Source organism: Odontesthes bonariensis, chromosome 1 (assembly GCF_027942865.1).
Source record: "Odontesthes bonariensis isolate fOdoBon6 chromosome 1, fOdoBon6.hap1, whole genome shotgun sequence".
Classification (NCBI taxonomy): Eukaryota; Metazoa; Chordata; class Actinopteri; order Atheriniformes; family Atherinopsidae; genus Odontesthes; species Odontesthes bonariensis.
The window spans coordinates 28964209-28980184 of NC_134506.1; the positions used below are offsets into that span (position 1 = coordinate 28964209).

The window sequence follows — 15976 nt, forward strand, 5'->3', positions numbered from 1 at the left end:
AATGAGCATGTTTCAGAGACATATTCAGGATGTTAAATTGCTGCTGAAAAACTCACGCAAACAAGCAGATAGAACACGTTAACAAGCTGCTAACATGAGTGCCCAGCTAATGAGCTAAGTGTTGTGCATTTTAATCAGTGTTTTCTCAGTTCTGATGCACATTCTGGTCCACTTTGTTCTGTCCTGTTCTACTCTGTCTGCGATTAGGCCTAAAATAAAGGTCCATTTTCCTCGCAGGCGATTAAAATGCATGAGCCTGCCTCTCTGTTCTGCACTCCTCAGCTTTGTATGTTTGTCTAAGTGGGTTGGTTAAAAGGCGGCATTAAGCCCTTCTCTTCTGATTACAGCAGAAATTAGCATCACTGTGGGGAGAGGAAAACACAAATCCTGCAGAAAAACAACGGATGGAGGGGTGTAGTGAGGGATGAGATGCAGTGAAAGTAGAAGAATAGAGATGATGAAAAACAGCAGAAGAACAGGAAATGAGTGATAAGAGTCAGTTGAAAATTGTGTGTGCAAATGTGAGTGTACATAGAGTGCGGTTTCTGTGCTCTTGTGTGTTAATGGATTCCTAAACATCCAACCGTGCGTGTGTGTTTTCTTTTATTCAAATTTCCACCTCAGATACAAGTTGCTCAGACGTAAAACCCACCAGTCCCTGGCCATCACCACGGTGCCCACATTAACAACCTTGTCCCCACCCCCCTCTGAAGATCTCCATCGCTGGCTTCATGTTTACTCCGGCACCAAATTGTTCTACCAAGATAAAGGCCTAAGCAGGTGAGATTACTGAAATGAGCTCTAGAGCAAACGGCAGCGCTGCAGCAAACAGTGTGTGCAGAGCCGATCGGCGAGCTGCTGCTGATGCCGATCTTTTAATACCGCTCAAAGATACATTAAGCAAATATCCCAAAGAATTAAATTGTTTTTCACACAGCGTCCCCTAATCTCAGTTTGCCACTTGGTGGAAGGACTTTTTTTCTGTCGATGCACACTAAAACACTCTGGGTCTGTCTCTGCTGTGCTTTGTTATAAGCAACCGACCAGCTTTCAAATGCTTCAAGTTTTCTAAGTTAGAAGAAAATACCGTTATTGTTTTTGCTCCCTCGACATATTCCTGATATTTTGTTCCCAGAGCCTGTAGTGGAGAGAGACCGTTTAAGAATGCCATTCCCTCAACTTGGAATTAATTAAATATTTAGATTGAGTCACTTCACCCCTATTTGATTCTTCATGAATATGGTGCAGTTTTATTAAATTATAACCCCAACTGATGCCCCTACCGTTTCACTATCATATCCGTTTGAATTTATTCCACTAAAAGGAAATGTTCATCCTGTTTAAATAATCACTTGCACCAGGAACATCTTTTTTCTTTTTTTTTCTCTCCACAGATTCACCCGTTACCAGTACCAGTTGGTTGTTCATAATGATGTGGGTTTCACCTCGGGAGATATTGTTACTGCAGTGACCATGGCAGGGGCTCCCCTCAGGCCTCCGTCTCTGTCTGCTCATGCTATCAATCACACAGCTATACAAGTCAACTGGACACAGCCTTGTAAGTTGACACTCTCCCTTCATCACACCAAAGCATTGCTCATGTGCTCTACCCAGCAAAGGTCTTTAATAAAAAAATTATTTGAAAAAATTGTTTTGGATAGGATCAGAAGAATAAACACGCATGCACACAATAGATGGAAAATTACGCATAAATATGACCCAAAATATCAGATTTTAAAGTCATAAGGTCCATTTATCTGTACAGAACAACTTAAACTCTGAAAAGAACTTTTAATGGATTAAGATTGTCCCGATTAAGATTAGTTCATTCACCTGGTCCCTTTGAAATATTACCATTAAGATCTGTTCTGGTCTTGTTTGTCCACAAAGGATTTTTTGGCTGTAGTCTGGCTTGTTCACAGGATTTTAATGAATACGTTAACTGGCAGCAATGGGTCGACGACTCGTGGGGAGGATAACAATGGTATTCTAACCACTTGTACACAGTCTGCCCGCAGATTGGTTGAGTCCTGATGTTTGTGTAACTTTTTCCATCCTGATGAGCATCAGCAACTCTCTTTCTGAAGTCCTTGCTCTTTATGTAAAACAGTGCACTCAGTCACACTTGATCTTCATCCCACTGACTGAAAAGTATTGACTTTCACTTGATCTTGAAATTAGCTGCTAATCCCAGAGTTTCACATAATTGTGACAGTTTTGTCATATTTTTGTCTCATTTGTTTAATCAGGTTCTTCTTATCCACTTGTAGGATTTGATAACATTTTACATCATCATTGTTCATGTAAGATGTTTTAAATGATTCATAACCTGTTAAGCAACACTGTGTTTTCATGGCATAAGATTCTTATTGAATTCTAATAAGAATTATTAGAATAGAGAACCAAATTCTGTTTTTATGTTAACTGCTCCTTCACTCTCTCTTTTTCCTCTTCATGTCTTTCTCAGCCCTGCAAGACCTGCAGGGAGAGGTGCAGTCTTTCTATCTCACTGTAGAGTCTCCCCAGCCAGGTCTGATTTTGGCTTTTGGACCAAAGATCAAGTCCACAGTGATAAGTGACCTTTGGCCCAGTACCACGTACGTGGTGTCATTACAGGTGTCCAACGGAGCACATAATACAACTAAGGCGAAAGTTAATGTCACCACAGCGGACGGAGGTAATGGTATATTAGATTGTGATTTAGACTGGCCACTGATTTTATAAATGAAATCGGTCGTTATCCATGTGTGATGGTGTAATTATGCCATGTGAATTGTGTCTATATAAGTGTGTCGTGTACAGTATATCAACCCAGTACATCCATGAGATGTGTCTAGATTAAGATGCATTTCTCTGCAACTTTGTGCTTCACAGGAGATGTTAAACACATCATGTAGTGAGGCATGAAATCAATACAAAGTGTGTGTGAGGCAGATTTAAGGTGTTGTAAAATGCTTGTTGGCACCATGCACGCACAAACTGCACTCACACCATCTTGATTCACAAGCTATATTCCACCTGTCAAACAAGACGCCAAACATAGGTACTCCCAGTCTTAAACTGTATATAAGTACACAGATGTAGTTTTTACAGTGTATGATTTCACTAAAATTACTTTGACTTTGAAAAAGAAGACAAAAATGCAACAAAAGTATGCAGTTTGGTTTCCTTAATGTTTCCTAACATTTGTAAAATGAATAACAAGGAGGGTATCAGGGGAGGAGGAGTAAAGTCTATCAGTTATTAAATCTATTATCATTTCCCTATCAGGTTCCTCTTTTACTTACCTTGATTTGTACAAGTTATTCTGTTGTCATCAGTCCTGATCCCAGTCTCCTCACAGCTTCTTCTGTCAAATCACTCCTTGTCATCAAATGTCAGGGGCCACTTCCTGTTCTGTCTGTTGCTTTAATTCTGTCTTTACTTCCCTCTCAGTTCCTCTGCATGACAATCTTTTTTCTTCTCTCCCTGTCTCAGTATAATCATATGTCAGAGGCCTCTTTCCTTCGCTCTAATCTGAGCTGTATAATAAAAAGTGCATTAAAAACATTAGAAAATCATTAGGTGCTAAAGGCAAAGCATGGCTCGTTTAACTGAGAGGGCTCTTGAGGTAATTTCATTATTTTACAGCTATAAGAGTGCACACACACACACACACACAGAGACACACACTAAGGGACCTAATATATTTTAACTAATGCAACTCAACCCTACCAACCACCCTAACGTGGCCTGCAATCTATAGGGCAATGCTAATGTCAGGACTAATTGGCAAGAAAAATACATGTGAATGTCTGTGTGTGTGTATGAGGAAAGGGGCTCTGTGTTCAGCATTGCGTTGATAATGCCTTCCTACAGTAAATGAAATGTTTGAGCGGTAGGTTGGGTTTAGGGAAGTGCATTGGCAGTAAATGAATTGGGTTAACTTCTCATAGCTGAGTACATTTTCACTTAGAATAATAGATAGTCTTTATTATTACCCCTCTCACACCCGCAATCCTCACACCTTATTCACTTACTCTGGGTTTGACTGTCACTTTTCTCAGCTTGATTTTCATCATTAAATTATATCACAGCTAGATGAACAATATTCTCTTTTCTTTCTCTTAGATTTTTAGTCCATGGCTCTGTGTCTGGCTCATTCACAGATAATCTTGTAGTTGTTCCCTGTTTTTCCATGTTCTTCACTCTCCCTGTAATTCATGGGATAGAAAAAAAAAAACTAACACAGTACCGAAAGAAAAGAGACAGCACTGTCTCAAAGAAAGATTGAGAATTTATTCTGAGGGAGCAAAAATAAAAAGAATAAGAAAAGGGGTTGAGTTGGTCATACGGAAGCTATTTTTCTGCACTCAGATAAGAGAAACTAACCCAATTCGTTTGCAGCCAAGCACTAACCTAAACGCAGCCCACCACTTAATGATGGTGGTTAATAAACTAAACAGAATTATCAGTGTGATAATGCACGCTTGGGCACAAAACTGATCTTCCTCCAGAGTCCTGTTCAGAAATATTGGCACAACTGAATTAAATGTTGTGTAAGTTCAGAAATAAACATAAATACCCTCTTATATATATATATATATAGAGAGAGAGAGAGAGAGAGATATCTATATATGTACACACACTGCAGCTGAACCAAAAATAGCTCCATGGAGGACAGCACCACGATTGAAGTTTACATAAAAACTGATAAGCAACTGGCTTTTTTTTAAATAATATTTCATTGGACAAACAGACGTTTAGTTTTTCTTCCTCAAACAAATTTTGACTTTGAAATGTTGTACTCTTGTGTGCCACTCTCAGAACCAGAAGGGATCTCTGCTCCAGAAGTGGTTCCAGTAAACAGCAGCACAGCACGTGTGCTCTGGTTCCTTCCTCTTCAACCCAATGGAGCAGTCACTGTTTACAACATTTATGTTAATGATCATCTTCATGGTAGCGTAGACAACAGCTCTGGCTCGTACCTGCTGGTGGACCTACAGCCTTTTACTGTGTATAATATACAGGTACATGTGCAATCAAAAGCAAACATTCTAACATTGATAGACAAACATGGACAGTGTGTTATTGTCCTCTGTGTTGACGTGTGTGTTTCAGGTGGAAGTGTGCACAGTGTACGCTTGTGCTCGAAGTAATGTAACCAAAACAACTACTGTGGAGGATCTGCCTTCTGATTTGGCCATGCCACAAGCACAAGTAATCAGTTCCAGGTAATATAGAGATGCACTGCCTCCTATCCACCTTGTCCTTATCGGCGCAAAAGAAAAGGCGTTTTCATTGACCCGCCGCTGTTCCTCCTCATAATTCACACATGCCAAACAGAGACGGAACAGACCCACATTACCGTGTCCTTACACACATCAAGCCAGTGTCGTGGAATCAGCTGCGTGACAACAACACCGTTGGTTAGAGTGGTGAGTTCCACAGTGCCGGCTTAATATGTGCAAGTACACACAATGTGGGATTGTTTCGCCTCTGTTTCTACCGTTCTTGCTAGCGTATCAGGCAGCAAATCAAGTTCAATCCCACGTTTCACCTCTGTACTTTCACACATGAAACAATGCACAGTGAAGGAGCATCAGTCCCAGCGTGAATAGGTATATGTGAAAGAGACTAAAGATGGTTTGGATGAGGGGACTCTGAGCTCCAGGGCTACACCTTTAGGATGTGCCTCTTGAAGTAATGTCTTTGGGGTTTTTTTGTCGTAGACACCATCCTCTTTTCATGTAGAGCTGTTTTCTTCTCATATCTCTTTGACAAAGTTCATATTTGTGCAGGTAGTGTTGTGTGATAAAGCAGTCCACCACCAGACCAGAGTACACTCAAGTCTTCCTGCAGGCCTTTTACAGCAGTCAATTAGGCTTTAATATTTATTTCTGGCATTACTACAAGCAGTTTTATGTCTTCTTAGGAAGTTTACCACCATGTTTCATATTTAATATACATGTATTTTGGGTATTAGTTTATCTTCTACTTACTTAATGATTAATTAGTAATGGTAGTTTTCATTGGGGGTTCCAAAAACCTCTGCGTTCCAATAAATAATTGAAACATTTTAATCAGATCCACTCATCAAATACACAATAACTCCATGTATATTATTTATTTTCTACAGTTCAGTCTGTAAACATAGATATATAGAAGTGTTTTAACTATATATTGTGTTTTTAGCACAAAGTTAAGGACTGATGGTGGTAAACTAGCAGTTATTTGGAGTCAGATTATAATCATTACAATGCTCTATTTCCTATGTATAACCCAACTGGTAATGTTACAAATCTTATGGTTGCAAGTGCTGATTTGTGGCTTTTTTTCTGTCTCGGAGACTGTGAAAGTAGTAACTCTTCAGTCAGTGTTACTACACAGATCTTTTCCCTGCCAAAGATGTCAGAGATAAAAAAGGGGAAAATCAATACTGTGAAGTGTATAAAGATACACACATCCTGACACTGTAACTCAACTTTGTCGGGCATTAACCATGCATGAATGCATGTGTGTGTTTGGAAGTTTGTGTGTGTGAATGCTTGTGTACAATTGTGTGAAAGGAGTGTGAAGGAGACACGTAGACTCGCCTATCACTTTCACTTTGTTCTTGTCTCCCCCCTCCACCCCTTCTCCGTCAGGTTGGTGAGATTAGATTGGTCCCATCCAGGCAAACCCAGTGGGATCATGCTGGGCTATGAGGTTTTAAGACGGACCCTTAGATCATGTGCTGATGGGTTAACAGGGCTAACACCGCCATTGGGGAAGGAGTCAGACAGTGCAGGTGGTTTAAGGTTTAGATGTTCCTACCTGCAGTGTCCTGCGAGTCATGGTGTATGTGGGACATCATGCTTCAGTCCTGACACACAGGTGATTTTTTTTCATTTTGTCATGATTTACTTTTTTTTTATGTTCTGTATCCTTTCTTTCTTTGATCCTTTCCAAAACAAAATCATTATTTTATTTCCGAGTTGCAAAACACTGCTTCTATATGATATTTGTGTCAAGGATGTGTTGCTGCTAAATAAGATAATAAAAATGAATGTATTGAGGGCATTAGAGGGGTCACAATTCTTCTCCTCATTTTTCTCTGTTTGAGTTTGTTCTGTTTTTTAATCTTTCGGTTGCAATCTTCTCACCATATCCCTTCTTACCTGGATGCAAAACTCTATTTAAGCAGAATTTGCCATAAGTAAACACGAAAGCCCTCTCTCCCTCATTGTGCAACAATGTGCAAAACAAAATAGATCACCAGGGTCTTTGCTTTGGCTGCCCATCTGAAGTGGAGAATGCATTCTTTCTGTGTAGTCCCACATACTCCCACAGGATATTAGTCCTCAACAAACCTCAGACACACACACAAAGAAGCATAGCACGGGCGTTATGATGGGAAGCATGATCAACATCGCAGCAATTAATTTCTCTAAACAGATTAACTTGTCATCTGCATTGACTTCCATCCTTGTGTCATTGAATGCCAGCCAAGTTGGCAAAGCGAATGCCTACTATACATATAGTCCCAAAGCATCCAGTAGCACAAACAGTTAAAACATTTAAGCTGACATAAGCAAATGTACCCATACAGGCCACATTACGAGTTTATGCAAATGACAAAATACACATTCTCAAAACAAACATGCACAATGTAAAGGAGACATGTATAGCAAACATATGCTATTTCCTTCACGAGTTAAAAAGGCTGCCTCTGTAAGACATACAGTGGCATGCATGTTTAGTTTTTATTTATTTATTCATTTTTTGCATGATGGTCATTACAGCCCCCACAACTATTGATTGCTTATATTAATGTTGATTAACAAATACAAGAATGCTCAAAGTGAAGATTTTTGGACATTGTTGCTTGGGTTTCATCAAGTTTACCTTTTTGGTGGCATAGATGTCACAAGTTTGAAGTGAAAGATGATTTTACATGATAATACAAACAACTTGAAAACAAACCAAAAGACATTTTAAAAACTCATTTAAAAAATGTGTATTTAGTGATTTTAGAAATGCAAAGTGTTTTCTTTTGATGCCTTTTTTGTGCTTCAGTTTTTTTAAATGTAGGGATTTCTGTTTTTTTTCTTAAAGTATTTCCTGAAGCAATATATTTTCAGTTTTATTGTGTCTCAAACTTCCAGGTTGCTTTAAATATCCCTACATGGTCACCTCTTTGGTGAAAAGTTGATAGCCCCATACTTTCAGTGCAAATTACTGTGAGCTATGCTGTCATGGATTTTGTTTACATGCTTTATCTTTGTGTCCAATTGCATATGAATCAGGTTTGCTGCAATGGACTGTTGTACTCAAAGAAGCCACGTCATCATTGCTGTGAGGGCCGTTATCTAAGTTTCAGTAATTCCTCCAACCCTGTGTGCTGCAATGGCAAACTTGTCCCATCTCTTCCAAACCACCAGTGCTGCGGAGGGTATTATGTTCCTGTAAAAGCCAGTGAGTTTTTTTTAATTCCCTTTTTTTTTCTTTTTTTTTGTACTAACATCAGTGTTCTGTTCCACTTGACTTGAGTCTACTCTTCTCCATGTTTAAGCATTTCCTTCATCTGTCCTTGTCTTTGTAGATGAATACTGCTGTCCTGACCACTTGCAGGGCCGGGTCTCAGTGGGGCTGGGTGACAGCTGCTGCGGGGGGGTTCCTTACTCCATGACAGGCGGCCAGCTCTGCTGCAGTGGGAGCCTCTATGATGGCTATGGGGTCCAATGCTGTGGAGGCCGGATTGTAGACGATACCCTGGTGTGCTGCGGTGATGCTGAGAGGGGGGAAGTGCGTAAATATACTCCAGGTGAGGGAAGAAACAGACGGGTGGAATGGTACGTCAGTATCATCTTTTATTAGTATATTTTCAAATTCTGGCACAAGGGAAAATTAAACTAATACTCTTACTAAAGTCCTTTATTATAAGGGTCATGCAAATGGTCTATTGTTCAGGAAAGTAGTTACTGTGATGCAAAGTTAAGTCCCCGGTGATATCTTTGTATTTATGAGGTTGAGTAGAGGGGATACTGAGTTAAAAAGATGAAGAACGACAGGAGAAGGAAGGAAAGGAAAAGGGTTGAGAGGAAGACACATGGTGCAGGAACGTGGGGTCGTTTCCCTGTCCTCCTCTCCCGCAGTGTCCCAGAGCACCCGGATACCATGGCACAGATGGGACTGTAAGTGTGCGTCTGTGTGTGGGTGTCAGTGTAAGTGTGTGTCATTAGACATCTTTGTCATGGCAGATGATGATGAAACACACTCAGGATGGCACCGTTGAGGGCACTGCCAAGCACACAGCAGGAGAAATACACACTCATTCTCTGTCACGCACACACTTTGATACATATAGACATATCACACAGACACACACACGCACACACCGTCAACAGGGTGCTCTCGGCAGGATTCACTTAGTGTTGAATGCCAGAGATAGACACGTGGACTCTATTCATCACACATAAACAATGGCCCCATATGGGCAGGCCTATAGTACTCCATTAGCCTATCAACAAACACTGACACACACACACAGGATATCTGCACACACAAAAACACATGGATGCTGAGAGAAAAGTTAAAACAAAGACCAGTGTCGGAGAAGAACTGTGGGGTTTTTTTGGGGTTTTTTTGCTCAACATCTGGTCTCTTCATGCATTGTCAGTTTTCTCTCTAGTAGGCAATACTTAACATTTCTTAGGATAGTTAAGCATAGTTTAAGCATAAATTGGACCCCTTCCCACCGTTGTTCATTTTGCCTCATGATTCTCATTCTTCTCCTCAACTGGATCATTTTTTGTCTCTTCCAACTGAGCAAGCTATGTGGTCATCGTTCATTTGAGGAGGCCTCCCAAGGAGTGCATATGCTCCCCACCTCCTCAACCTTCTCATCTTCCTTTCATATTTACTTTCCTTCTTCTTTTTACAGTTGTTGTCCTCGTTTGTCATCAGATGTTCCTCAACTTTTTTCCCACACTCTCTTTAGTTCTTTGCCTAGTCTCATGCACTTCTTTTCTTCTTCCATGTTTTCTTCCTTGCCTCCCTATTCATCCACCGACCTCCCTTTATGTGCCCCTTTCTCATTCACTCATCAGTCATTAGCGTTAGCTTCCCCATTGAGAGCATATGGTATGATGGATTGTGGAGTTAGCAGTGCTAGCAAGGCTAAGGGCCATTTGCCGGGTGGATTGCGCTGTCGGGGAGCCTATGGGCCAGCTATGCAACCTCGACCCCACATGTCTGTTTCAAGACAGTCACACACACAACATGCACGGAGCAAAACTTATAGTATGGCGTACTTAACCTTGGTCTCTCACCGCAGAGTTGTGAATAGGGAAGAAAAACAGAAAGACAAAACCTGAGTTAAAAAGAAATATACCAAAAATATGCAATTCCTCTCAAAAAATAGTACCGGATTAAATAAGTTGCATTATAAGATTGAATGCAAGACAAATTGTAAGGAGAAAGCCAGATAAATGTGATACATTTTCATATTGATACTGTTAGAAAGAATTTACAATCAGGCAGAAATAATGCAGAAAAGAATAGAAAAGAAGGATAAAGTATTAAAGAAAGAGCAAAAGAAATTGCGTCATATCCATCAGATAAATTAAAATTTTGAAAAACTAAGAAAAAAAGACAGTTAATGGGAGATGTAAGTAGGAGATAAAGCAGGAAAAGAACTGAAGAGTTGTGAAGAACTAGATGGTGCAGATTAAAGGAGGAGTGAAGGGTATCCCATTGTGCCCAGCTGATAGACTAGGTTAGGCTGATGTGATTATGGGGTCCCTGAAGTGCGATCTATCACACATTACCGTCCACACTGTCAACAACCATACACACACACTGCAGGGGAACTGCAATACCAGGAGACAGCCGTCTGGCAACAGATACACATACTGGCTTGTGTGCTCATGTGCACCCACAGATAAACACACAAGCATCCATGCCCTAACAGAACCACAATCATATATAATTACACACACTTGCCAGAAGCATGCATGTGTGAACACACATGCACACTCAACAAAAAATATGCAACATTTACACTCACACATACACACTGGTAGACAATTTATTTTTTAAAGGGAAAAGCTCCCAGTGTAAATCAGGTGAAACACAATAAGAGGCAGGAATGTGACCCTATTCAACCTGTCCCAAGAGAGACAAGCAAACTCAAAATCTACATTCTTCTCAGATGTCTCATTGGTTTTAACCTTTATTCTTCTCCTTCTGTTTCATGGAATTTTATATAATTCTTTGTTCTTAGATTAACTAATCTAAGTACCACCTAATAGTTTCTTAGGGCTAGAAGTATTTACATGTTCTGCCACAAAAATAACTCTAAAAGCAGTCCTGCAGAGGCAGTTTATATGGTCTTAAGTGCATATAATGAATATATAGTTATTTTTGTGAAAGATTTAAAGCCCATTTATCTGATGATTGAGTTTGCTATCTCAGAATGAATATCATCTACTCTCCTAAGGTTCTGTTACGCCAGCCCCAGTTGACTGCGCTGGACTAACTTCATAATTCAATCAACACTTCATCCCAATCCGATTGTTAACTTCAGTCAAAGCTAAATAAACAACAGCAGTTTCAACACAACCAAGAGCAGCCCATACCTCAGATATTTCTGAGAATGGCCCCAAGTGGCAGCAAAACATGTTGCGATGCATTAGCAAAGACCCAACATTGAACAAACACAAAAGCTTATTCAGATTCCTAGACAACTGAATGCAGTGACAAGACCAGGATGTGCTCACAACTTGAATAGGGAATAATGCCCAGTGACAGAGTTGTTAGCTGCATCTGCTGATTGTTAAACTATTACTTACTCAATGTCTGCCCAGTGGTCAGAAAGATCATCTGTCCTTTGGATGTCAGCAGCACAGCTTACGGTTTTGGCTGCAGTAATGGAACAGAAGCTTGTGAGGAAAGGAACCTACCCCGTACGAGTACACCAAGCTTAAGCTTGAAAGAAAACTGTTGTCATGATGTGTGCACTAGAGATGCTTTGGTCAGGACCCGAACGCAGGCTTGCAGAGGGACGCAGGAGGATAGGTATAAACAAAAGTTTGTCCTATTCTCATAAACTTAACTAAAAGCACTGTTGTGAAAGGTAACCCTGAAGTCCAAAAACAAAAAAAATAGTGAGTGGCAGGAAACGGGTCTTGCCAAGACATGAAGGTCAGCAGCCACACACAAACAAATGACAAGAACCTTGCAACGAACAAAGAAAACCAAGCGGGAAAAAGTACTAAAGCAAATAAATATAAATGAAAAACAATTGACGGCAATCGAGAGACACCAGGGGTCCGTTTCACAAAGCAGGTTCAACCAACTCTGAGTCTGTTCCTGATCTCTGAGTTGATCTACATTTTGATCATGTTTTACACTGTAAAGTAAATATTAAGTGGCTATTTGACTGTGCAGTTATTTTATTCCCAACATAATGCTGTTTTCACACACATAAACTATGTCTTCTCATCTATATCATGTTCTTTTAAATAATTAAGCCTATTTAAACTAACACAGACTTCTACTCAGCCAACAGAAAGAAGGCAGATGCCTGTAAAACGGGTGGTGCCCAGCACCGCTACCTCTAACAGAAGGCCAGTGGCTGGGGGAATCCCTGGAGGCACTTGTCTCTTGTCCAAGAGACAAGTGCCATTATAAAATATAATAGGCCTATATATATATCTTTTTTAAGCCTATTCATAAAAATATTTATTTGTCTTTTATGTCTTTTTTTTCTTTTGTCCCAACAAAATTCTGATGGTGCCGCTCAAAAAGATAATTGTCTGTAAATGCAAAAACATCTATGCGCGGTCTGATAACCATCTCCCGACGAATATTTATTTCTCTGCGCAATAATGCTGCACCTTCATCCACGGGATTGTTGTCAAAAGGACATGTTGGTGAAAAAAGTCATCTCCTACTGTGCCTAATGGACTTCTAGAAGTAGAAGAACTCGCTCTGCTGACTGAATGAATGAAGAAATCAAATGTTGTGTGGTTGAAAGAGGGCGGAAACTCGAGGTTTCTTGAGGAAAACCTGGTCCCGACCAGGTTAGGTTCAGAGAGTCTGTTACTACGGTAACTGACCGAGAGGTTAAGTTACCTCTCTTTGTGAAACAGGCTAGAGTTACCCCTCTTTCTCGGGGTTGAGTTACCTCCCTTTGTGAAACGGAAAACTCAGGGTTTCCCTCATTTCAGGGTTAATCAACTCAGAGTTTTCACTAAACCTGCTTCGTGAAACGGACCTCTGATGTGGAACAAGGCAGAAAGCAAAGTCGGCAGAGATGCATAAACAGAATGTAGAGCAAGCTCAACAAAATAAATTAGGATGTAACATTAACTGAGGACTTTGGGGAAACCAGAGTTCAAAATAAATAAAGAAAATCAAGACATTCCAAAAAACTCGGCCAACGTGAGACAAAGAAACTAGTCATAGTATATTAAAGCACGTTTTAAAATGAAAACCCGTATCCCATAAAAAAAAATCATAGCGATAAAAGAACCAAGCAAGAAACAATAGATCATGACAACTGTAGGAGAGGACAGTCATGAACTTTGCTTATCTCTGATTTATCCTCAGCATCACTGTGCCAAGTATCTGGTATAAAAAATAAAACTATTCTTGCAAGTCATTTACTGGCAGTCACATAACTGATTATATTTATTTTTTCATGGACACTACATGTGTCGTGTATGGTTTTGTGAGGCCTGTTAGAACATTTCTGAGTGTACAGTGCTGCTGTGGCTGAAAGGACCCATTGTCAAGTGTCATTGAATGGGATTGCCATGCTGCTCTTGGTGCTACAGGGCCATTGCTGTCTCAAAGTAAATGTCAAGAGCCCTCTTCCAACATTTCATTTAAAATCTTTGATTGATTAACTCCTATATGCCATCAGTAACAGCTTGCCTAAATTCTACACTGTCCACTTTTAGTTGCTGGTGTATTATTGAGAAAAGCTATAATCCTTTCCTCTGTATCCCCAGTTGTTATAGAGTAATACAAAGTCTCTGCGCTAAATCCTTTCCTTCCAAATCTGCCCGTTTGTTTAAACAGCTTTCATTTAACTTTCATGTAGATTATATACTGTTTGTTTTAGAACAAGAGAACCCCCGTTTTCTCACAGCATTTCTTCCTGTGCTGCAGGTTCACGATCAACTTTTAATCTCTTCATTTGCATCTCTTCTCTTTTGTATCTTAGTTTGTATATGAGATGTTCATCTGGGACTTAGGTGGTGTTTAATGGAACATGTGGGATGTCTTTGGCCTCCCATTGCTTCCTGACTCTTCCCTTCCTTACTCTGCGCTTCACTAATCATTTCCCCTTGACACTTTTTTCTTTAGTGTCCGGTTTTTTAAATCTTCCATCTGCCCTTCAACCCCACTGACACATCTGTCACTGTGGGTGCTACTGTAAATGCTCTCCCCACCTCACTTTTTCTGAAAGTGAGTAAATCTTAAAATCGTGTGCATTTCTTTAACTCCTTCTCTTACTCCCTCCCTCTGTCCGGGCCCAGCAGGCCCCATCCAAACGTTCAAGGACAAATCTGAATATCCCTTTTCACCGTTTAAGTGTTAAAAGCCTGGCGGTGCTGGGGTGTTATCTTAACGCGCCTTGCCGTGCCATCATCAGAGCGCGTGATGAAAATGGCTGTGATGATGCTAAAAGAGAAAAAAAAAAGAGGAGGGGGGGAAAAAGTAATAATCAAATATGTTTTTCAAGGGCACAGTGACCATTTGCTGGAGGGAAATTATCGCAGTAGTTAAGCTAGCTCACTCTGAGCCTGGTGGAGTTGTGAGAGCGGATGCGTTTGTGTGTATAAGTGAGTGCAAATGTGCATGGAGAATTTCTTAAACTCACTGCATGCATCTTTTACTTTTCTATGTAGTTGTCTCTTTCTGTATGTCTGAATGCGTTTTTTTTTCATGGATCTTTTTACAGACGCACATCCTTTGCATATCCTTTGATTGTTTCTGCCAAAAGATTCTAATCAGTTTCTGAGTGTGTATTACTCTCTGTTTGTGTGTGTGTGTTTATCATTGCCAAAAGCCTCTCATCAATGGTGAGTAGCAAATGGCCAACAGTACTGCATTCCAAACAGCAGCGTCTGGCTGCTTTAGAAGATCGAGTGCTCTCTGAACACAGGAAGACATTTCTCTCTCTGTTAATGTATTTATGATGATGGTTTTTCTATTAGGTTTGCTTTAATGACTGGCAAGAATAAAACCAGAGGCTGTCAGGGTCACATAGATGAGCACGGTATGCTCTGTATGTGTGTGTCTGTATGTGCACGTTAAATTTGCCTTTGTGTTCTTGACATTGTTTCTGTTACACATTGTGGATCAATTAAAAGTTAGCATTTAAAGGAATGGCTTCCAATTAACACATAGCTTTTTTTAAAGTAAATAAAGCCAACGAGATGAACATATATATATATATATATATATATATATTGACGTGTGTATATGATTAGATAGTGTTTATATGAACTATGATACTCAATTTAAACAAATTATTCTAGAACACAAAGAATTGCTCTCTAAAATTCAATGTGTGTTAGGCTTTTTGTAATAAAACAAGGACAATATAAAGTACCATAAGTAAGTCAAACTTTTTATCGCTTCATGTTATGTTACATCTAGCTAAAAGTTGAAGTTAATCTAAAATTGTTAAATTCAGTCAGGCCGTCTCAGCAGCCCGAAGAAAAACAGGATTTTTTCTACGTATTTTTTTCCCTGTTGGCGATGCACAAGGCTAAAGTCTTTCTATCTTGCCGGCCACATTTTTACTGACAAATACAGTAACACAACAGTGTGAGTTTACGGTTTTAATGAGGAGTGTTAGGCAATGCAAATGGGTTTTCAGGTTAACTGATCACCTCATCCGAGTTGTGTTGTAATTGGTGTCAAGGGAGAAGGATACTTAGAATAGTGGTTCAGTCTCAGGAACTCCTTGACTGGATTCAACTTAGGACTTTCGAGA

General features: G+C 39.9%; 1 protein-coding gene across 1 annotated transcript in view; it reads left to right on the forward strand.

Annotated features, from left to right (window-relative positions):
• ush2a (Usher syndrome 2A (autosomal recessive, mild)) overlaps nucleotides 1-15976 on the forward strand; it is a 222274-nt gene that overhangs the window by 140369 nt on the left and 65929 nt on the right. Inside the window, exons 54-61 of the mRNA XM_075463126.1 lie at nucleotides 625-780; nucleotides 1395-1558; nucleotides 2468-2677; nucleotides 4807-5009; nucleotides 5101-5213; nucleotides 6627-6855; nucleotides 8268-8436; nucleotides 8564-8785. Of these exons, the coding sequence (XP_075319241.1) occupies nucleotides 625-780; nucleotides 1395-1558; nucleotides 2468-2677; nucleotides 4807-5009; nucleotides 5101-5213; nucleotides 6627-6855; nucleotides 8268-8436; nucleotides 8564-8785 (1466 nt within the window). The remainder of the gene's footprint in view (nucleotides 1-624; nucleotides 781-1394; nucleotides 1559-2467; nucleotides 2678-4806; nucleotides 5010-5100; nucleotides 5214-6626; nucleotides 6856-8267; nucleotides 8437-8563; nucleotides 8786-15976) is intronic.